The sequence below is a fragment of the Sitophilus oryzae genome, unplaced genomic scaffold (assembly GCF_002938485.1).
Source record: "Sitophilus oryzae breed Bouriz unplaced genomic scaffold, Soryzae_2.0 scaffold_396_pilon_pilon, whole genome shotgun sequence".
Taxonomy (NCBI): Eukaryota; Metazoa; Arthropoda; class Insecta; order Coleoptera; family Curculionidae; genus Sitophilus; species Sitophilus oryzae.
In genome coordinates this window covers 1,088,191-1,113,673 of record NW_022146969.1, presented here as the reverse complement: position 1 = coordinate 1,113,673, position 25,483 = coordinate 1,088,191, and the positions used below count along the sequence as shown (strand labels likewise).

Below are 25,483 nucleotides of genomic sequence, written 5' to 3'. Positions count from 1 at the left end.
CTCGTAAGGAGGGCGCACAGTGGTGTGAAACTGATAATATAACGAAAAAAACCTATATTTCCTAAACCGTTAATCCAATCGCATTGAGACCAAAGACATTATAAAGATAGACCGAACATCTCATTCATAAATACTCGTTGGTAGTGTATCAAACATTCCAATGTGTCAAACAAGGACAGAAGAGACAGAGAAGTCCAAAATTTCCGACCCCGGCAACTAGGCGCATTTGGATTGTTCTAATGGCCAGTGGCGTATCGTTTTTTGGAACGAATTTAATTAGTAAAGTAAAAGTAAAGTAATTAGTAAAATTTTTACTCCATATTAATATACTACATTAGCACTTTTTCGTCAGATGAGTTTTGTTATAAGGTCTAATATAATAATACAATTAATATCCCACATATACTTATGTTGAAACGTTAGTAGTTTTCGAAAATCACTCCAACGTCGATTTTCAATTTAAACTTTCAGTTATTTCTATATAACTTTCAGTTACTTTTGAATATTTACAGGGTGACTTAGGCTTCCAAAAAGTTCTATATTAGGTTTGTTGTTGGTGAATTTTCTTTCAATTTTTTTTCAGAATAAGGAGGCATTTAGGCACATTTTAGACATTTTTGTAAACATAGGTGGCCGGAACATATTTTCAAACCAAAGTTGTAGATTTGCCATTAAATTTCCATTCCAGAAATACCTAGGGTTGCCACTTGTCCTTTTTTGATAAGGACAGTCCTTTTTTAGAATAACTTGTCCTTTTGACTTTTTTTGACTTAAAATGTCATTTTTATTTACGTATTTTCCCTGAGAAAATTACCTACAGCAAACAGAAATATTCTTTTCGCCCAAATTTAATTAGGAATGTTATAAAACTTAACTTATAAATAAATTTTTCTTGTTTAAAATAGGCAACATTATTTAGAACTTCCCGTTTTATCTCAAATGATAGTTTAGGTTTTAGTTTTACCTATTTTTATCTTAAAAAGTACTTTTCAAAATTAATACCTAATTAGTAACGATTTAGTTAGTTCGCAATCGATAGCTTCCTGTGAAGTACTGTGTAATAATTGTTTAATATTGTATTATTAACCAAACCAAACTTCCTATACCTAAAATCAATATTTAATGAGAAAATTGTGTTTTTTTGAAAATATAAGACAAGATTTGACTTTCGGTACCCATGTTATAAAAATTAGTTAACACATTTCCTGAAATAGATCAAGACTCGCCGTGATTGGTTGTTTGTTTTTAATTGTTAATCTGGACTACCATGGGCGTGTCTCGATCTATTTTAGGAAACGTGGGAACTAATTTTTATAATCTCTCCAAAAAAAATCCTATTTGAGTATTTCGCCACTGCAAGAAAATCTACAAAATAAAATAGTTATTTTTTGTAAACACTTCTGAGTTAATCCAAACGGAAACTATTTGTCAGAAGTTAGTTGTCTTTAATTTTTATAACACTGGCTTATATTTGAGTTTACTTTTGAAAGTATTTCCAGAAATGTTTGAGGCTGTTTTAGACAGTCCATGTAGATCATAATTTAAAACATTTTGTATTTTACTGATTTAATGTACTGTTTCTTTTTAATAATTCTACAAATTTTTTGCTGCTTCTTTTTTGATAAAGCAGTTAATAAAGTCCCCTTCCCTCTCGTTATTCTGAGAGGTTATGAAAATAAAACAATTTGGCTCCGCGACATAGGCGGTAATTCTTCATTTTCTTTACGAGCGAAAAAGTTGCGAACAAAGTTGCCAAAGCGGAGCAAAATTATGTAGGTGACTGTTTTCCTGTATAAACGTAAATAAGGAAAATATCCCATGCATATTGCATGAGAGGGACCGGGAAATTTTCGTTACCTGCGGGAAATACAACCGCGCCCCGGACTTTTACGAAACTTGACTTATTACCAAATCTAAAATCTGACCCTTGGGACCTTAACGCATTTATATTATCTGGAGAGAATGGTTTTTGAATCAAGTTTTATTTGTCTGCGGATTTGTATTTTTAGTTATTTTTTATGCAACGTTTAATGCAATTTTATCGTCGTGTATAAAACAATATTTTTTTCCATTTCCATAGAAATTATTATTTTAAGGAATTTATTACGAGTAGAAAGAATATTGTGCTGGGTTGGCGTTGGTTTTTATGTAATTTACAAATAAATAAAGCTGTCTCTTTAGTTGTCAGTTTTGAGTCAATATTTTTTAATTCTCTTTCGTGTCGATTGCTGATTGAATTGGAGTCAAAAATGGCTCAAAACGAAATAAGTAAATTACCAACAGATATTCAAGCTGAGGCGACAAACGCCATATCCAAACTACTTTAATACAATATATCTTCGAATACAAAAATTTTCAAAAATGGAAGCAATTAAAAAACGTGCGAGAAGAAATAAAGTTTTTAACCAATCCTCGCTGTTAAAGTATCATTTAATCTACCCATGCGGTTAAAGTATTATTTTATGTACTATTTTTGATAGATATGACAATTTTAACATTTGCTATGGAAAAAAAGATTTTTCTCTGACTATTCTCTGACTTTTGAGTAATTAAATCGTTTTCTTATTATACATAATATATCTTTTGCTTTTTTACTTATTCTTTGATTGATCTTGAATTATTGGTATATGAACGTACAGGGTGGGTCAAATTCGACGCTTTTAAATGGAAACACCCTTTTCTATAGGAGATCTAAAACTAATATCGGTGTCTGGAGCTCAATTTTTGTCAAAAACATGATGGTGAAAACCGCATATCGATATCTGTTATCGTTTCGGAGTTACGGGGTGTTTTTCAAAAATATGCATTTTTAACAAATCGCTGTAACTCTTTTGCTATGGAAAATTTTGTATTTTTATGAAAACATTTCCAAAGCACCTTTTTACGTAGAATTTAATGGTTTAAGTATAATTTTTCTAAAATTAATATTTTAAGAATTATCAACAAAAAATTTGATTTTTTATATGGGACACCCTGTATATTTTTAATTTATTGAAAAGAATTTAAAATTACCTTTCCAAAAATATAACATACTTAATATTTTGCTCGATTCCTCTTCGAGATATAGAGTATATAAAAATTCGCCCGCTTTAAATAAGTAGACTTTGAACGGCACCGGCTGTAATGCAAAAAAATTCTAGCTGTTCATCAATTAAAACGAAAATAATATTTGCTATGAGAGATGCAGAATTTTATAACAATTTAAAACATATTTAACCAACATCAACACATTTAAACTATATCTAATAACATTAAAAATAAATAGCAAACCAAGACATGAGATTTTGCTATAGGTGTTCAACATATCGACCGTCTTCTGTTATGGACAGACGGGGCAGTTTTTGAACATTTCTCGCGAAATGCATTAACTCAGTGGGGGTGAAAGATACCCTCTCACAACTGCTAAGTATTTCTAGACTATACGGAAGAATAAGGAACCTTTATTCTTTCGCAAATATATCAATAGGATTAGATCCATGGGCACTAAGTCAGGCGGCCTCGACGGCCAACGGCTGGGATCTTGGTTAGCTATTCAAATATTCTTGAAATTGGCTGCAAAAATTTGCTAATAACTTCAGCGTTCAGAGCCGGTGCGTCGTCTTGCTGAAAAAATATGTTTTCGAGTTCCATTAAGGGCATATCATCAATAAGGGGTCCAAAGCCTACTAGTTAAAAGTGGCGAACTTTTAAAAATTCTGTATTTCGAAGAGGATTATAATAAAATATCAAGTGTGCTATATTTTTGGAAAGGTAATTTTAAATTCTTTTCAGTTGATTAAAAATATGGAGGATGTCCCAAATAAAAAATCAATTTTTCTGTTGATAACTCTTAAATTATTAATTTTAAAAAAATTATACTTAAACCATTAAATTCTACGTAAAAAGGTGCTTTGGAAATGTTTTCATAGAAATACAAAATTTTCCATAGCAAAAAAGTTACAGCGATTTGTTAAAAATGCACAGTTTTGAAAAATACCCCGTAACTCCGAAACGGTAACAGATATTGATGTGCGGTTTTCACCATATCATGTTTTTGATGAAAATTGAGCTCCAGACACCGATATTAGTTTTCGTCTATCTCCTATAGAAAAGTTTCCATTTAAAAGCGTCGAATTTGACCCACCCTGTACATTGGTTTTCTGCTTGTGTAGCCCATTTTCTGTCTTTTTGTCGCCCCCACGAAACGTAAGTCAACTTGGATGGTTTTTTAACATCAAAGTAAGTAGGCCGGCTTACAACTTACTTGGATGCTACAAAGCCGCCCAACTAGACTTTCATAAAATAGTTGATACTATACAAACGGCGAAAAAGTGAGACACGTGCGGCATCTATACAGGGTGAATCTTAAATAAGTGCAAATATTTTTAGGGTATATTTTGACCCCTAAAATACGATTATGAGTTAATTGAAAATTTGGAAATTTTTGAAAAAAATTCCGAAATGTTTGTACTTCCTTAAAAAAACTCTAATCTCTAGCTTTAAATATACTAAATTAATTTTGTACCGGTTCTCAGTTTTTGGATCAACTCAGTAATGTTTAAAAAAAAATAACTTTTATTTTGTAGATTTTCTTTTATTGGCGAAAAAAACAGAAATCTTTTCAAGAAATGGATCAAAATTACTTCTATTTTATAATTTTCAATCTTTTTAACGTATTTGTCTCTCATTCGAAACCAATTCCACGAAAAATAATTAATTAAGCTCGTTACGTGACGGTGTAGACCAGGTATTTTAATTAACTCTACATCCACGCAGGTATTTAACACTTAACCTATACTTATACGCGGCAGAAAGGTGATTCTGAAATATTGTTTCAGTTTATTTTTAAAGAGAGAATTAATATTACCACAATTGATTTAACGAAATATGACTTCAACTATCTGAAACATTAAAAATAAAAATTACTTTGTTATACAGGGTGTCCCAAATTCGAGGGGGCCATTGGGATTCCGGAAATTATACGAAATACGAAAAAGGTCAAATTATGCTAAGGTTTTGCAATTTTATGTCCAATTAAATGATGGTTATATTATTAAATAATATAATTGAAAAATAATTATATTTATTTTTCTGTATAATTTTTTATATGGTACAGGGTGGGCCACTGAAAACTTACAATGGCTATAATTTTTAAACCAAAAAAGATATCAAAAAAAATAAAAAATACCGTTTCTATAATATCGAGGGGGAATACATATGACATATTTTTCGAACCCCCCTACCTACCCCTAAGACGGCACCCCTACTTACTTGAAAATCTTAAATGGCAACACCCCACTTGTGGAGCCTTTTTGGAAGGCCCATGAAAAATGCTAAACGATGATCATAAAGCTTTTAGGGCAAAAAACTTTTTTGAAAAACTACCCCTTACACGAAAAATTAGGTGGACATTAATGAAAAAAGTGATTTTTTCAGCATAAGTTACAAATTGGGACCCAGCTAAATGAGGTATTTTTCAAACCACCCCAACCCACCTCTAGGTGCCACCCCCTCACTTCTAACCTCAAGATAGCGATACCCCACTTGTGACACCTCTTTGGAAAGCGTATAAAAAATGCTGAACGACTGTTATAAAAAAGAACGAAAAAAATGGAGCTCAAAAAAACAGAGTATGAATTATTTTTGTATTCATGTACCATTTTGAAAAAAAAACTGGTACAAAAAATTTTATTATAACTCTTAATGAAGACCTCATACACCTTCAGCAAGATGGAGCCCCTCCGCATTATTCTATTGTCACAAGGCGGTGGTTGGATAAATATTATCCAAGGCAATGGATTGGCAGAAGGGGTCCAATGGAGTAGCCGCCAAGGTCACCTGACCTCACTCCTTTAGACTTTTTCTTGTGGGGTTACACTAAATCCATAGTCTACACGACAAAACCAGGTTCGTTGCAAAAATTGCGGTAGAGGAGAACTGCCCAAGCAGCATTTGGACGTCGGGACAACGTTGTGTCACGCGACCAAACGTCGGGGCGCAACGTCGGCACAACCTCGTGCCAACCCTAGTCTGCACTAGTTTGGAGAATAATTTTTGGGTCGAAACGACGTTGGATACCGACGTTGGCTAGAAGCCTAATTTAGTACAAACTGCAACGTTGTTTAAAATCTTAATTCACAGAAATACAAAACTAATATGGCGTCTAAGTCGCGTTTTATCCTAAATTGGGATAATTATAGTAAAAATATTATTTTTATGATTTAGTTAGAGACATATGTCAGATGGCAGTGAAGGAAAACAAAACAAAAGTATTTAAGTGTGGAGGATGTTTGAAGATCATAATTATTGAAACACTTTAATCGACTCTGTAACTCGTTACCCAAGGCAAAAAAGTTAAACGCAAACAACTTTATTGATAAATGTATTGTTTTTACTTTGAAAAATACTAATGGGCCTTAAAATTAAAGAAGTTTTAAAAATTTTCTTGAATTTTTTTTTAGTAAAATGAGAATAATTTATTCACAGTCGAAAAAATTGTTTCCGCGTGTTTTTTAGGGTCAAATATTTCAAGTTAATGTATTCAAAAAGCAGGAATTGCTATTTTAGGAACGAAACATTTTCTTATTTAACAACATGGCGGCTTTCACTTTGTTGTTTTGGAGATTAAGATGGAGTAGTTCGAGTAGCCGCATACTGGACTAATAAAGTCGCAGTTCGGCCTACACATAGTATACTAGTCGCAAGATTGCCTAATTTAGTCATCCTAGAGTCTAGCATGTGCCGCCCTCTATAATATAAATAAACGAGGGAGTGGATAAACTATCGGTAATATATGTCGATGTATATTTAAATTTAGTTTTATATGTACCTTTCTTATGTCCCATTTTAATTAAGTTTTTTTATAAAAACAAAAACAGCACTGAACTGAAGAATTTTGGTTTTTCGGGTTATTAGGCCGTCGTCGGTTAGAATTGCTTCCTAACGTTTCGCTAGCACGAGTGGCTAGCATCTTCAGAGGTGTGTTTGCTCCGATTGCTCACACTAGACTGATGCCTCCGCGTCGGCGTAGCGCGTATTTATGCGTCGGCGGAGGGGGCGTGGCTTGTTCGGGTGGTAGTTCTTCCGGAACTGGTCTACTTCTCTGTGCTGCTACTTTGGTCCTAGATATAGCTGGATGCCAAATTCTGTTAAGGTAGAAAGTTTCTTCCTTCCTGTTGAAATTATTTGGATGTTTGTGAATTTCAACAGCTTCCCTGACCAGACGAGGATGATATCCAGATGTTGTGGCAATGACTTGGGTGTCTTCGAATTGGATTTTGTGATCACCATCTCTTAGAGCATGTTCTGCTACGGCTGACTTCTCTGTTTGCCCTAATCTGCAGTTTCTCTTGTGTTCCGTAAGTCTCGTTCCTACTGAGCGTTTGGTAGTTCCAATATATACGCTACCGCAGGAACAAGGTATACGGTAGATCCCTGCAGAGGATAATGGTTCTCTTTTGTCTTTTGCTGGTCTTAAGCAGTCCCTTATTTTTCGGGTAGGTTTGTATATGGTTTTGATGTTATGCTTCTTGAGAACTTTACCAATCCTATCGGTGACCTGGGAAACATATGGAAGGAAGGCCTTATTAATGATGTTTTCCTGTTCATTGGCGTCAGGTCTCCTCTGCCTAGGTGCCAGCGCCGCCTTTATTTCTCTGTCATTATAGCCATTGGCAAGAAAGGCTTTATTTAAATGACTTAGTTCCTCTTGGATGTGTTCATTAGCACAGATACGTCTTGCCCTATTTGCTAATGTTCCGATAATCCCCTGTTTTTGGCTTGGATGGTGATTTGATAGTTTGTGTAAGTACCGGTCTGTATGAGTGGGTTTTCGATACACGGTGTGATCCAAAAGGTCGCCATTTCTCTTGACAAGCACATCGAGGAAGGCCAGTTGGTTGTTTACTTCGGTTTCCATGGTAAATTTTATGCTCGGGCTCTGCGAATTAAGGTGATGAAGGAAGTCATCTAGGCTGTCACGTCCATGTTTCCAAACCACAAATGTATCGTCCACATAACGAAACCATACAGCGGGCTTCAGAACGGATGACTCTAGCGCTTTTTCTTCAAATCTCTCCATAAAGAAATTAGCAATTATTGGGCTGATTGGGCTACCCATTGCGACACCTTCTGTTTGTTCGTAGTAATTGCCGTTCCATAAGAAATAGCTACCAGTCAGACACACTCGGAAGAGCTCCGCGATGTCAGGTGGGAATGATTCCTTGATTAGATCCATTGACTCGCCTAGGGGTACTCTCGTGAATAGAGATACCACATCGAAGCTTACCATGATGTCAGATGGTTCCAGTTTTATATCTTTTAGCTTTTGGACGAAATGCGTTGAGTCCTTCACATAAGAGTTTGTGTTGCCGACTTTCGGTTGTAGGATCGTAGTCAAGTATTTAGCTAAGTTGTAAGTAGGCGATCCTGGAGCACTCACTATCGGTCTAAGTGGGACACTAGCTTTATGAATTTTTGGTAGTCCATAAAGGCGTGGTGGTTGAGCTTCCGAGTTAATTAATTTTGATTTCAGATGTTCCGGGAGTGAGGAGGCCTTGATGAGTCTGTTGGTGTTTCTGACAATTAAGGCAGTAGGATCCTTCTTCAGTAACTTATAAGTCTGGGGCTCCAGTAGATCCTCGATTTTGGACCTATAATCCTCAGACTTCATTACTACCGTAGCATTCCCCTTGTCTGCCGGTAAGACCAGAATGTCCTTGTCAGCATTCAGCGATTTTAGAGCCTGATGTTCTTCCCTAGACAGATTACTTTTTGGAGCCTTAGCAGTTCTCAATATGTTGACCGTTTCAAATCGGATTTCGTCTGCGATACTGTTAGGAAGGTTACGTATGGCAGCTTCTGTTCCGGCAATAATGTCTTCCACTGGAACCACTTTCGGTGTTATGGCAAAGTTTCCTCCCTTCGCTAATAATGTTACTTCTGATGTCGTAAGGGTCTTATCTGTGAGATTCACCACGGTTCGAGCAGGTTCAAGAGATATCCTATATTCCGGCTTGGTTTTTGGTTGCAGTTTTTCATATTTGATCTTCTGGCGAGCTGATGTTCTTTCCAATTCATTTTGCATATTTTGGTATGTTATTCCGTCAATCTTGTCCCAGTCTACAGGTTGCATGTTGGCGGTAAGGATATAAAATAGGTCGATCAATTCCCTGTCTACCTTTGCTAAGTCTCGTCTAGATGTATGAATCCTCTCACGAAGAAAATTTTTCTCCATCCTGGTGTAAAGGCGATTTGCCTGAGTAGATGAGAATACCCTCTTCATTTTGAGAAATCCTGGTATTACGTTTTGGTCTCGGCAGCGGCACAGAAAAGCAAGCGATGATAGCAAGTGAGCTTTTCGCTTCCGTGTCTTGTCCAGGCGTTGGTACAATCTGAATAGCTCCTCCCCGTAGAGCCGTTTAATGTAGTAGTTTAGGCTTTCGCGGCCATCGTTTGAAGAATTTTGGTTTTTCGGGTTATTAGGCCGTCGTCGGTTAGAATTGCTTCCTAACGTTTCGCTAGCACGAGTGGCTAGCATCTTCAGAGGTGTGTTTGCTCCGATTGCTCACACTAGACTGATGCCTCCGCGTCGGCGTAGCGCGTATTTATGCGTCGGCGGAGGGGGCGTGGCTTGTTCGGGTGGTAGTTCTTCCGGAACTGGTCTACTTCTCTGTGCTGCTACTTTGGTCCTAGATATAGTGGATGCCAAATTCTGTTAAGGTAGAAAGTTTCTTCCTTCCTGTTGAAATTATTTGGATGTTTGTGAATTTCAACAGCTTCCTGACCAGACGAGGATGATATCCAGATGTTGTGGCAATGACTTGGGTGTCTTCGAATTGGATTTTGTGATCACCATCTCTTAGAGCATGTTCTGCTACGGCTGACTTCTCTGTTTGCCCTAATCTGCAGTTTCTCTTGTGTTCCGTAAGTCTCGTTCCTACTGAGCGTTTGGTAGTTCCAATATATACGCTACCGCAGGAACAAGGTATACGGTAGATCCCTGCAGAGGATAATGGTTCTCTTTTGTCTTTTGCTTTTGAAAAGAGTACCTCCAGTACTAAGAGTTTACAAATAAGAAAAGAGTTAATAAAAAGACAAAATAAACGTTTAAAGTTTACAAAAAAAATAATAACTTATATTAAAAGTTTCGTATAACCCATACCCGGCCAAAAAAGAGCCACTTCAAACCCCAAATAACGACCTAAGAACGTAAATAAACCGCTCCCCAAAAAATTTACTCCTCCATGAATATTTTAGCCTGCATGGCCTTATTTTATTTTTTGTCGGACTCGCTGCCGGAGACTTTCCACCTTTGAAAAACTCTTTTGCCGGTACGGAGCCCCTGGGGCTCTCTCTCTGCGTCCCGGCGAAGTTAAGGTAAAGTATAATAGTGATAATAAAGGTAAAAGGGAATAAAAGTTGGAATGTAATTAAGTTAGGCGGCGGGAAGGTGTGAAACGGTGGACAAGGGCCGGCCTTTGAGGTCGGCCGTTCCCGAGGGACGGCGACGACACGGCCAGACTTAATTAAAGAGTTGCTATAGTTACTAATAGCCGCGGTCAGATGACCTGTACTTAGACGCACCTTTGCAGCTTCCGGTCAAAGGGCTGGGACGTGGCGGAGTTAAGCCCTTGGTGAAGGAGTAAATGGAGTTGGAAAGGGACGATTATTAAATTTCGGGAATTTTCTAGGATACCCAAATTATAATTTGGTGCTTTTTGAAAGCGGCTAGATCAGTTTTAGAAGACTTTTTAGATGTCAATATTGTTGTAACAGTCAAATCAGAGAATAGGTACATTAAAGAAATGCTAACTTCATGTTAAAAAATGGAAACAGACGCCACCTAGTGTCGCCTGGCAGTACTAGCTAAATTGAGGGGAATTGGAGGGGCGGGGCTTAAAAGAGGGGAAATTTAAAAAATATTTTTATAAGTATCACTGACTTACTGTTTAAAGTTAATAAACATATTTTTATTACTTTAATATAATTTAATGTATTAAAAATATGTCTATTAACTTTACACAGCAAATCAATGATATTATTAAAGGCTTATTATTTTCAGAGAAAATTCATAGTAAATAAATTACACATTAGTAAACAATATCATTTATTTTTAGAGCTGCGATTTATATTACAATAATATTGAAATATATATATTTTTTAACAATGAAAAAGAATATCCCGGAACCTGAAAAAGAAAGATGATCAATTAATGACTTAAATTAGTTCAAAATACATTTTGGAAATAACTAGTGAATTGGAAAGATAAACATACTATTAAAAAGACATTTTAGTAGTATATTATCATCTATTTACTGATAATACATAAGTATATAATAGGTAAATAACATGCATAAGGCATTATGATACAACTACCTGTATCATGATAACACACTAATATCACAAAAAATATATGCTAATTTAAATTCCTTTAATGATCTAATGAAACACTATCTAGCCTCAATGCATGCCATTCCAAAGGCAAAAAAAACTGTTATACCACATAAATATAATATATAATAAATATAAGCTGAATAAAACATAAACCAAGCCAATGTGCGTAAACAACCAAAAAATGCATCAAAAAATACTTTTATCAGATCATACCCTTGGATATATTATGTATTTTATATATCGCACATCCCGTTCAAAAGTTTACTAACTCAAAATAGAGAATATAGAGAACATTGTCAGGAGAAGTAAAAGAAAATTTAAGTTAAGGCAATATGCTCCTTTTTGCATATTAATGGCCAAATAATATAATGTTGATTTAATAAAATTTTATTGGCATTCTTCTGAGGTATAAATCAGATTAAAAAGGGCATTGTTTTTGTAATAATTGTTTGTTTTGTAAACATTTTTTGAAGACAATACAGTTTTGAACGGGCTGTGCGATATAAACAAGGATCTTACTATTATTTGAGGTTAGAAAGTATTTAAATAATATAAAACATAATCAAAATCATTTAAATCATAAATCATATCATTATAGAAGTACTTACGTGTTTTGATATTATTATCAGGAAATAATACGTTTAGTTAAACAGGTACGCTGCCAGGCAAGTTCTATCGGCGGGTCTTTGCAAAAGTTGAAATCTAAAAATACAAAAATACGTTTACATCTTAGTTGTATTTACGAATAAAGTATTTGTGTATAATTTCTGACTTACCAGTTAACTGAATAATCGCATTAAATACATCCAAATGATAATTTAATATTGTAAAAAAGCAAAATTGTTTTAAATCACTTGCCAGGACAGCCCGGCCAGCTTCTTTGTTGATGATTTAAGCAATGTGAGTGACAAAGAAAGCCAATGCCTGGCAGATGTTGCTTTCTTTGTCCTTGGTCCTAGCACGTTTAAATTTGACTGTTGCCTGTTTTCCCATACAAGTGACACCACCGTGAGTCAAATTTTCTCGCAACGACCTCTGTGTGCTAGCTCATAAATTATCGCAAATAACTATTATTTTTGCATCATGTTTACTATAATTTTATTGTTAAATACAAGGTTAAATATTATTTTATTTAAATTTTACGATTATGCAACCTGATATACACCGCGATATTATACATATATTGTCACTGATGCCGACCAGCAGTAGGCTTTTTGTCCATCTCTCTATATCTTTGATCATCACTTTTGTCCGTCACTTGTCACTGTCAGATCAAATCAGATGTTTTTGGATTTATTTGTCCTTTGTTTTGGTTATTGAACATTTATAATTATCAGATAAAATTTCGTAGTTAAATTGGTTATTTTTGATGTGGATCGCAGTGTGCAATTCGTTCATTTGATTGTGGAATTTCTGAGTTTAGTTCGTTCATTGACCGGATATGAAATATGGCTGTTAGAAAATATTCTAAAACATCATTTTTTATTTATGCCTTTTTGTGAGTTGGACTAGTCAAGATATATAGTTCTCTATCTATATCCTAGAAGGACATTTCCGGTTGAAATCTGATTTTGTGAAGGAAATCGAATCCTTGCGTATCGTCGTGGAGAAGTGGCTGCCGTTTCGTGAAGCATTCCCTGTTGGCGAATAGCAGGTCTTCGTAAAGAAGGATTAAGGCTTCCGAAACACCTTTGGTCAGAGACGTGGTTGGATTTTGATGATTTTATGGACCGCCGACCAATTTCCGCAATGGGATTAAAATAGCCTAATTTTCCGACTGATATTCCGATTCCACGTGCCCAAGAAGTCCCCGCATAGTTCCAAGGTATGCTATAATTCTTCTGCCTATTCTAAGTCAATGCTCAACTGATTTTTGTTCATATTGTTGTCTGGTTTTCGACTTTTCCACGCCCACGTGGTGTAGAAAGATTAGTTGAGTGTTATCTTTCTTAAGTCTTATTTGGTTGTTCGTAATTGTAGAGCAAGAAGACCGATCCAGACCGTACAGCACAGAACAGTCCAGAATTCCATCCGTTCCTGTTGCCCGTGTGTGTAGAGTTACCCGTTGGACATCATAAACCCTCGTTGAGGTAAAGTTCAGATTTGATTAGTCCTTCTTTATTACCTTTATTAACTCCTACACGTTGTGCTAGTCCCTGTTCTATAATTGAGGCTCTTTTCTAAGACAACCAATATTATTTAGGGTTTTTTATGTTCACCTTTTGAAGTCCTACACCTGCCTGTGCATCTGCTGAACTGACAGTACCCCGAGCTGCTGTACACCGCCGTAGCAACCCTGCTGTACCATACGCCGTAGCTCAGCCGGAGGAAGTTTTCAAGTACAATCGAATAGAGTAAGACTGTACAATTTTAGTTTAGATTAGTATAATATAGATTTCATTTATGTAAACCACCCTGTTTGTATCTAGTACTAAGTTAGATAAGGGGGTTTGACGTCAGAGATTTAGTTATTTCGTTTGATTTAAATTCTAATTTCTTTTCTCACCATTCAATTTACTTATCTTAACATATTTCATTTTACATTTAATTCATTTTTTTTATATATAAACTTTTTCATATTTTAATAAATTGCTTAAATATTTTTACTAGTATTATTTACAGTCTAGTCTCATAGTTAAGTTAGAGTCACTTAAGTTTAACGAATTATAGTAATATTTGAAGTTCATGGTAGTTGCACTCAACAGTTCGAGGTTAGTGTTGAAGTCTACTTAATAGTCACATCTTTTATGCCGAGTTTATAGAGTCTAATCTCGTGGCGCCCTTTTATTAATATCTTTGAACCCCGACCACCCGGCTGTTAAAATTAAAAATCTAGTGGCCTCTATGCAACTCAATTACCAATTGAGGAAACTTGTGTTTTATTGAACTTCAAATTAGGAAAGGACGCGGCAATCACACGAAGAACTAAACTGCGCATTGCGAACTCCCTCATATTCCCCATAGTTATGTATGGCTCCGAAACATGGACACTAAAGGAAAGTGATAAGTAAAAAATAAATGCCTTGGAGATGTGGATATATTGACGGCTGCTGCGAATACCATGGACGGCTCATCGAACAAACATTTCCATTATAGAGGAACTAAAAATTAAGACACGTCTGGTTACCAGATTAAATCAGTGAATCCTCCGGTATTTTGGCCATATTGCCTGGAGTGATAGCACCTCAATTGAGAGACTGATGGTGGAGGGGAAGGTAGAGGGAAGACGATCACGTGGGAGGTCACCTAAGAGGTGGGTAGACCAAGTCAAAACCCTAGTGGGCCACAACCTCTCCGAAGCCTCACATATGGCGCAGTTTCGAACAACATTGGTCCGAGGAAGTGAGGAGAATCAACACATGATGTCAGCATACTCTCACGTAGAGTGAAGGACTGAAGAGAGAGAATAAATAACAATTAGAGATATCGTTATTAGTTGTGCGACCTATACATTGAAACAATATTACCAACCATCCATTTCCATCATTGCTGATCGCTTTGTACATACTTACCAAAAATTAATTTCATCCAATATTTGTTGTTTAAATCGTATCTTAGTGGCTTTAAAATTGTCAACCTCACCGCAGATTATTTTGTCTGCTAAATTTCCTTTCTTGTGCTCGGCACCATTCGGCGCGTACCTAAGTATAACTTCGCAGAAGAGTTATTTGTAAAGGGGTTAAATTTTGCGTCTTATTTCGCAGTTGTTCGAGTGCGGTTCTTGGCGAAATTAGGTTGCTTGTTACCTCGCCGCGCCACTTAGTTAATTAATCTATTAAATTAACATACCGTATGCGGCTGTTCTTGTCACCTTACATAAAGGACCGCAAGCGCTCACCCCTACAAATTATAATTTTCTATATTTCTTTTGTTTTATTATTTGTTAGTAATGCCGAACGTTTATTAAGAATTTGCATAATAGTTTATACCGTATTATCGAAAAAAAAACGGCGTCAAAGACGGCTGGGAAATGACAATCATTATAATTATAGCCAGGTCAATCTCTAGACGTCATTTACTAAAAATTAACATGAAATTTTAGAAACATAGCGTAGCATATTTGGAAAAAGCATTTTTTACGAATAATTTGGTACCACACACTTGGTATTTCGAGTCAAATTCTCGTTATGAACCGCATGTTGCAATTTCAAAAAACCCATATGCGAAAATGTCAAAAGTTGACATATGATACGTTATTCTATTTAGAGTGTCATTTTTTATCCAATACACTAGAAATATGCCCATGGTGTCATTTAAAAATCAAAAGTTGTAGTAATTTCCGGTGAAACAGGAAGTGACCAAAAACAATTATCGAATTCCTCAAATAATCCTAATTTATGTCATAAATCTCGTATTTTTGTATGAAAAAATAAAAAATTTATAGGGGTGAGCCATTTTTGAGACGCACCCAGTATATATTTTCACATATTTCCTATAAAATGAACCCCAAAGACGGTTCATCTACTCGAAATCTAGACATTTTTAACATGTAACGGCCATACCACGTTGGCGCACCAGTTCCCGTTCGATCACTGAAGTTAAGCAACGTCGGGCGCGGTTAGTACTTGGATGGGTGACCGCTTGGGAACCCCGCGTGCCGTTACTTTTTTTTATTTTAATAAAAACCGCCAATTATACGTAAAATTTGAGACTACTACTCGTATACAATATGATGCATTTTTTTTAAAACAATATTTTTTCCAATTGTCGCGAACTTTTTGGCTGGATACTGTATTTATAAATACGTATAACTTTTTCTTGTTAGTGATTTTATATCAAACAATTAGCAGAATATTTTTCTTCACATTAAAAAGAAAGACACGTAGCGAAAGAGGCGTCTAGTGTAAAAGTAAAAGTGTTTTGGTGTATTTTGGTGATTTAGTGTGTTATTTTTAGCGATGGGAACTATCGAATGAATTAGACTATCGAATGGTTACTGAATGAATGATTTCAACTATCGAATGGTTTTATTCGAATAAAATCATTCATTCATTTGTATACTAAAGCATATGTGACAACCTCGCCGTGCGACTAAATGGTTATCGTTGAGCCACGACTATCGAATACTTTTGATAAATGAAATTTAGAATTTAGTATTCGTTTGATTTTTGTGTGCTTCAGTGCCTTATTAGTTCTTCCAAATTTTTATAACTACGACGTATAAATAGTGTGCTATTTTTTGGCGTTTATTAAAATATTTAAAATACTAAAATAGTAGTTTTTTTTAATTGACGATTGTGTGCGTGTGGAGGTGGTCAAAATTTTTCCGCAAATTTGTGTGATTTTCCGTAGCCCGATCTTTCAATTATTTAATTTTATATGGTATATGGTCTATTTTTTATTGGGTAATTTTGAGAAGTAGCAATTTTTAAGAGAGATGAGATGAACTTACAATTAATTTTAAAAATACATATTTGTATTTTAGATGTTTTAATTTTTAATAATATGAATTAGTTGAACTTAATAATCATATTTAAGTAATGTGGTTAAGTAAATGATTATCGAACTCAAACTATGGGGTGAGAAAATTAAATTGAAAGTTTTACACGTGCCAATTAAAAAAAAAGTTAACGATGTTTGTATTTTGTTTATGCTAATTCTCTTACATGTAGTTTTTTGCGAAGAAATATTTCATTTATTTTTTAAAGTAAATGCCAGTAAAAGTAAATATATTATTTTTAAATAGTAATATAAAGCACCTAATATAAATAATTTTGATTTCTAATTTTTTATTTATATTTTCCTTCCATTACACTGCATGCTTAGAAAATTAATAAATGTTGATATTTCATGATTTTAAAATTTGTTGTTAATATAACAAATTAGTTCTGTAATTATTATTATTTATAAACCAACGTTGCCACACAAAAAATTTAGAGACTATATTATTTTTAAATAGGATCTAATATAAATAATTTTGACATCTAATTTGTTGTTTATATTTTGCTACTACTTAAAAAATGTTTATATTAAATGATTTTAAATTTTGTTGTTAATAGGTATAACAAATTATTACTGTTATTATTATTTATTAAACCAGTCTTTGCTTAAAAACATTAAAAATCATTTTCCTACATCCAAAATAACAAGTATTATTGCAGTGTAACAACAGAATATTAATAAAAAGAATGCAAAATATATAGACATACTATCCCTAACTAACTAAAGCCAAACAATAATATTCTTTGCTAATATCAACTAATACCAATATATGGCAACAGCGCCCTTTATAATATATTTTCTGTGTAAATACTAGCACCTCAATAAAAAAAATAATGTGTCCTTATCTTTATCTGACTCCACAAAAAATCAAAGATGCCGCCTTCTTTCATAGCATTGCCACCGACCGCTGTCGGGTTTCTCGGAAAAAAACCCACGTCGCCGGGCGACAACTAAAATCCAGTTAATATTTTATTATAATCGATCCTGACCAATAAATGAATTTCATAAATGAATGAATTTTATAAATGAATGGTTTTTGCTGCCAAATTACTAGAATAAAATATTTCAAGGCAGATGACGCATCTATTCGATAATTTTTATTCGAATAGTTTTCAACGAATGTTTTCTTATTAGCTATCGAATTATTCGAATGAATTGCAACTATCGAATGTTTCGATAGTATTCATTCGATAGTTCCCACTACTAGTTATTAGAGACTAACTTCGCCAACATTTCTTCAGCAGTCTTTGGTAAAATGAAACTTCTCCTCTCTGCACATTCAAGCATTTTAGAACTTACATTCATAAGAACTTTTTTACTTATTTTTATCTCCAGAGTATGCTGCCGAAGTTTCCCGAATTTTATTCGAACCCTGTATATCAACGGCCATTCCATTAATATATTTTTTGTAATACCGTAACTTTTTCCATCAAAATCTTTTTATTTATTAATTCTTTTTATAAGACCATCTTCATTCCGAAATGCGTTTTTCATTTTTCTGTTGTGTCAGTAATTGCTTACACAGGTCCCTGCGCCAAAGTCACATATCCCACGAGCCATAAAAAAGGCCGACATAAGGTGCTGAAAAGCAATATCAGTGCGTCTCTGCCTACACCTGCTCGACACAATATTCCTTTCATTTTGCGATTTTGACCACAAGCCGTGCCCCCTTTTTCCTCCATTACGACGTTGTCTTCAGATTTTCATTAACGCCATCTGGCGGCACACGTGTTTCGACCGTACACCTACATTTTTTGCACGCTTTTGTTTCGGCCCCTTATATTCCCCAATTTTCGTATCACGTTACACAACTAAAATGAAACTATGGATTGTTTTTATATTGTATTTTATATGAAACAAACCATACCAAGTTTGTAACATGTTATTTTTTCTATATTTCTTAAAATTTTAATTGCCAAATAATTTCCAACTTTGTGCTTTTATACAAGTGCATTATGTATATTCTGTAAATTAGGTAAAGAAAATAAAGTCCTTCTACACTGGGTGCCAGACGACCAAGGGATAGAAGGTACTTAGAAGGTTGTTCACCACATAAGACACGGAGTATTGTAGCTAAACGATTAGATTTTTACAAATTTAAAAATATTTTTACAAGACACAGAGTGTCCCAAATAATTAAAAAATATTACAGTTGTATTTTTTTAAATGGTACACCCCGTATATTATTCTATTTTTGGATTCTGCGATTGAAATAAAGGCAAATATGATTAAGGTTTATCCCACTTAAACCTTACCGTTTTTGAAATATTTTCAATTTTATGAAATTGCAGTAAAAATTTTGAGGCTTCATTTCTCCAAGGCTATCAAAGTTTTTAATACTAAATATTTACTGAAGATTACTTATTGATCAGATATTATGTAGCAATAATAAAATTTTTACTACCTTATACAGAGTGTCCAAAACTTTATATTAAGTAATTACTAGCTTTAAACGACAATAATTTGTTTAATTTAAACAAACCTATATATTTTCGGAGAATTACATGTACAATTTAATTGTCTATCAAATTATATTATACCATTTATTTACCTATCTCTTCAGGTTTTCTTAGAAAATGCATTTTCTTATAATTTGGACCTCATTTATCACTATACCCATGGAATATTGACATTTCAGATTTTTTAAAGCAACATATATGTACAAAATATACAGGTGGTAAATATTGCAAGCCTATTGGTATACAAAAAAACTATTTAAATCTTTTTAAAAGAGTATACCAATTAAATATACCACCATTATTTCCCACCAAAAATTAATTAATTACATACTTTTAAATTGTTTTAATTAATTAAGTATTAAAGTATTCTAAATAAATGTGGATTTGGCTCAGAAAAATCAATATATGTAATAATAAATTTTGAAAATGAACGTCTCTGATTTTATAAATTAGCATAAAGTCTTACTTTTTACCACAGTGTCTAATACACACACAAACTTCAGTTTTTTAGTTTTGGAGCAATTATTATTAATCAACGTAAACAGTCAATTAATGTAGTTTGAATACTGGGATCATATTAATTGGTCCTCTTTAACAAAAAATATTTAAACAGTTTTTTATTTTATTTTTTAATGAAATAAGCCAACTATATCGACAATATTAGTGTCTGTACTCTTTGAAAATTTGTTGCATCTTTAAAAATAATCTAAAATGTCAATATTCCATGGGTATAGTGATTAATGAGGTCTAAATAATAAGAAAATGCATTTTCTACGAAAACTTGAAGGGATGGGTAAAAAATGGTATAATCGAATTTGATAGACAATTAAATTGTGCATATGATTCACGTAAAATATACAGGGTGTTCCATTTAAATTAAACAAGTTATTGCCGTTTAAAACTAGTATTTATTTAATATAAATTTTTGGACACTCTGTATGAGGTAGTAGAATTTTTATTATTGCAACACAATATCTGATCAATAAATAATCTTCAGTAAATAAATATTTAGTATTAAAAACTTTGATACCCTTGGAGAAATGAAGCCTTAAAATTTTTACTGCAATTTCATAAAATTCAAAATATTTCTAAAACGGTAAGGTTTAAGTGCGATAAACCTTAATCAAATTTACCTTTATTTAATCGTAGGATCTAAAAATAGAATAATATACAGGGTGTCCCATTTAAAAAAATAAAACTATAATATTTTTTACTTATTTGGGACACTCTGTATCTTGTAAAAATATCTTTAAATTGTAGCTCTAATAGTCCTTCAACGAACCCAAAACTTACAATTTGTAAAAATCTAATCGTTTAGCTACAATACTCCGTGTCGTATGTGGTGAACAACCCTGTATATGCGACTATATGATTAAAAATGCGATTTGGGCTTCGTTTAACCGACCAGGACACGAAGAACAATAGACGATCAAATCTATTTTTTTCCAAGGCTTCTTTATTAATAATTAATGTTTTTAACACAGCCATGGCACTCTGGATTGAAATTTAAAATACGCTTTTTTAAGTCATTCTATCTAAGGGTGCAATTTAAAAATAAAAAGTTGCAGTTATTTCCGGTGAAACAGGAAGTGAAAAAAAAGACAATTGAATACGTCAATCAAGCCTAATTTACGTTATATACTAACATACCAAGTCTTGTTTTTTAGCTGAGAAAATGAAAAAAGTTATAGGGGTAAGCCGCTTCTGAGACGCACTTGGTATATATTAAATATCTAAACTATCTGAAAAACTCTTCACTATTACCTTAACCAATTTAAAAGCTATTTACCTTGTTAGAATCGGGCAATATCGATAGAGCGATCGTGGAAAACATCCATCAGCACCGATGACAGTGGACAAGGGAGCGCGCGCGAGTGCATTAATCGCCAAGGGCTCCAGAGATTGGAGCAGCCAAGGGTCCAAAAGGGGAGTCGTCGAGGTCGACAGGTCCAGATCACCTTGCGACGGTGAGGCGTGTTGATTACCTCCTTGACATGTTCATTACTCGAGTAAGACGTTCCAATTCCGGCGATTCAAACTTGGAAAGCCGGAGCAGCTCTGGAGATTAAGCGGGGTCGTCGTTTCCAGATCTTCGTGTTGGACAGGAAAAATTAGTTAATTGCGAAGGAATATTAGATATTACATCTATGTTACTTATTACAGTAATTTTTTACAATAATTTAAAATTTATGCCTTAATGGTTGTACATTTTTTCTGATGCACGGAGAAAACGAGTCTCGAAAATATAGTAAAAATTACAATATTTTAGTAAAATTTACCAACAGAAAGGAATAAATACATTTCATATTGTAAATATTCCAAAACGTTTAGTAAAATTTACAATATAAAATGTACCTATTTATTCCTTTCTGTTAGTAAATTTTACTAAAATATTGTAATTTTTAGCAGTCCCGTCCTCTGTAGGTGAGATCTCAGCCGGCAGTGGCCCGTGTACACTGCAGTGAGCACACGCGTTCCATTCCTACCGGCCTTTAGGAGTTCTCCTGTTCTATGTTTGGATGGCCCTGCTAGGATTTTCTTGGCATGTTCCATTCCGGGACTGTCATTCCAGTCCCGGAACGTCTCACTCCTAACACATTCACAGAGCCTGTCTCGTGCGAGATTTTTAGGAACGCTAAGTGTCGGTTCTGGGCCCACGAATGGCGAGCCTGCACCAATTTTGGTGCCAATTTACATATGGCGAGCACAACGCGTGCCGAGCACGATCCGAGCGCGTCGCGTTGTGCTCGTTATTCGCCGCTAGCAGCAAGAACAGCGAGATCATAGTCCGAGCCAGCAACGATCCATATGAAATGTAAATAGCTCGCGAGCACATAAGAAATATTCTTTTTTCAGTGTCAGTGCAGTTTTTGAGCTTTTTTTAAACATGGAAAAAGGGGCTATAAAATTTTTTAAACAAAATTGCAGACCCACGTCAACTGAGAAATGTATTGAAGAATGTACCATTTAAAAAAAAGTTGCTACAAGGAAAAAAAGGGGTGTACTCAGACTTTTTGTACTAATTTGTTTTTCAGATGGTAGTTGAATAAATGTCATTCTATAAATAAACATATTTCTTTTGCAAAGCTCACTTTTTCCTGTTCCTACTGACTCTTTTTACTTTTTTCTCTCTCTTCTATAAGTTGCCAACATGCTTATAATTTTTTTCTTGTATATTTCTTCAGGTTGGCCTATTAAAGTGGCGATTTCATTCCAGGCATCTATTTTTGTTTTTTTTATATAATTTTCGTCTTTGGGGTCCCACAAAATAGTATGCGTCCTATACAACTCAACTAATTAATTGAAGCAAAATATCCTCCGGCCATGTAGGTCCATGCTCGCCGATCAGACCAGAACGACGAACCTGCCACAACGCTGTCCAAATTATAACTGCGAGCTTCTTTGTGTTCGTTGCAAAAACCGACAAGAAGTGGATCGCGACCATAGATTTAGGAAGAGCAGATATCACATTATGCATTTTAACCCGATCAAACATTCGGAGGTTGACTACGTACTGTAAAAACCAACTGAGATAGAGAAGGCGACATTGCCACATATCAAATTTGCGCCTATCTACTTAGTTTGATTTGCAGAAAAGGTGACTTTAAAACCTTCAGCGGATATCAATAAATCTCAATTTCTTAATTAAATTAATAGTTTATTTTTAAAGAAGCATGCGTAATAATATGGTTATTAACCAGAGGATATATGCGTTACTATTAAAGGACATGTTTACTGTTTAATGTGCTGAAACGTCTAGAACTATTGGCAACGTCGCTGCTAGTCTAACTGAATGAAATGAGCCGTCCGTCCCACCACCCCTCGCGACGACCAATGGTTCGTTATAGCATACTACGTTTAGCTTACGGTGTGTTTGAAGTCGGAATCAAGTCCGAAGTGAACTTTTCAGTGTTTTTCAGTAGTTTTTGTTTTTGTTTAATGTACGTTTGAATCTGCGAATTTTCAATATTGTACGACAGTGTCAAATATGTGGACAAATAAGCTCAAATTACCCGATTTTGTCTTTTCACAGGTAGATATTGTTTCCGCCGCGCCGTAATCGTACATAGGCGTCCCACAAGGGAGCCTCTCACAATTAAAATAATTTCTAATTATATTTGTTGAATTTTGATCTATTAAAACAAGAACGTAGTAGCCGGTAATTGAATTATAATTCGTCTCAATTACTAGCTGTTTATTGTAGTTTAGTATTACTTAACTGTTGTAGATCATAACAAATTTGAATATAAACGTTACATTTGAAACTTTATTATAAGCCAGAAAGTGACATTTTTTTCTTAAAATTGCGTCCTATTTTGGTCATTATATACGATATTCTAAAGGAATTTTGCTCAACAAATAAACAAAGGTGTTTACCCGACCTTTTTTACATTTTATTGCTTTATTATATCTGCCCCTTCGGCCTTGTTTAGACAATTTTTTACCACCGTATTTGTACGGTGTGTTTAACTTTTTTTAGAATGGGACGAACTGTAAATAATTCTTAGGCTACTAGTTTTATACATACCTATATACAGAGTGACCCAGGCCTCCAAAAAAGCTTTTTACCTATTACGTTTTTGGTTTGTGATTTTTATTTCAATTTTTTACATAAGATGGGGGCCATTGTAACGCACATTTTCAAAATTTTTTTGTCAACATACAGGGTGATTCAAACCGCAATACATATGCTTAATACAGTTCATGAAGATTAGGACATTTAACTAAAATTTGATTATCTGATGAAGCTACCTTTAAAAGTAATGGATTTGTAAATAAACGTAATAGGTATTCATTATTATGCGACAGAAATCCCATACTGTATGTAGCACACAGATTTTATACTTTTAATGATAAATGCCTTCTATTTGCGAGATTAAAAGGCAATTGCCTCGTATCAGAGCACTACAAGAAGAAGACCGAAAGTCAAATCTTGTCTTATTTTTCAAAAAAAAACACAATTTTCTCATTAAATATTGATTTTAGGTATAGGAAGTTATTAATAATACAAGATTAAACAACTATTACACAGTACTTCACAAGAAGCTATCGATTGCGAACTAACTAAATCGTTACTAATTAGGTACTAATTTTGAAAAGTTCTTTTTAAGATAAAAAAAGGTAAAACTAAATCCTAAACTATAATTTGAGATTAAACGGGAAGTTCAAAATAATGTTGCCTATTCTAAACAAGAAAAACTTATTTATAAGTTAAGTTTTATAACATTCCTAATTAAATTTGGGCGAAAAGGATATTTCTGTTTGCTGTAGGTAATTTTCTCAGGGAAAATACGTAAATAAAAATGACTTTTTAAGTAAAAAAAATCAAAAGGACAAGTTATTCCAAAAAAGGACCGTCCTTTTCAAAAAAGGAAAAGTGGCAACCCTAGGTATTTCTGGAATGGAAATTTAATGGCAAATCTACAACTTTGGTTTGAAAATATGTTCCGGCCACCTATGTTTACAAAAATGTCTAAACTGTGCCTAAATGCCTCCATATTCTGAAAAAAAAAATGAAAGCAAAGTCACCAACCACAAACCTAATATAGAACTGTTTCGGAAGCCTGAGTCACCCTGTAAATATTCAAAAGTAACTGAAAGTTTATATAGAAGTAACTGAAAGTTTATATTGAAAATCGACGTTGGAGCGATTTTCGAAAACTACTAACGTTTCAACATAAGTATATGTGGGATATTAATTGTATTATTATATTAGACCTTATTCCAAAACTCATCTGACGAAAAAGTGTTAATGTAGTATATTAATATGGAGTAAAAATTTTACTAATTACTTTACTTTTACTTTACTAATTCGTTTGAAAAAACGATACGCCACTGGCCATTAGAACAATCCAAATGTGCCTAGTTGCCGGGGTCGGAAATTTTAGACTTCTCTGTCTCTTCTGTCCTTGTTTGACACATTGGAATGTTTGATACACTACCAACGAGTATTTATGAATGAGATGTTCGGTCTATCTTTATAATGTCTTTGATCGCGACGATCACACTGTGAGCGGCTCGCGGGAGGAGTACACATATGACGAATTGAACTTTTGGCAGGCTCGGTTCGCGTTGTGCTCGCCATATGTATACGCACCTTAACAAACAACGCGAACAGCTCGAGCGCCTCGAACGGCCGAGCCGCTAAAGTATGCTCCGAAGCGTCTCTTTGATGTACTGCGACACAGCCGAACAGTCGAAACAGACAT

General features: G+C 34.3%; 1 protein-coding gene and 1 non-coding gene across 2 annotated transcripts; one reads left to right on the top strand and one right to left on the bottom strand.

The window, feature by feature from the left end:
• Nucleotides 1-6,976: 6,976 nt before the first annotated feature.
• Nucleotides 6,977-9,262, bottom strand: LOC115885552. Its single transcript, XM_030904508.1, has one exon. The coding sequence runs from the start codon at nucleotides 9,260-9,262 to the stop codon at nucleotides 6,977-6,979; it is 2,286 nt and encodes a 761-aa protein (XP_030760368.1).
• A 6,599-nt stretch (nucleotides 9,263-15,861) lies between these two features.
• LOC115885556 lies at nucleotides 15,862-15,979 on the top strand. The gene has a single exon (XR_004050755.1). It is a non-coding gene; the product is annotated as a 5S ribosomal RNA (ribosomal RNA).
• Nucleotides 15,980-25,483: the final 9,504 nt, after the last annotated feature.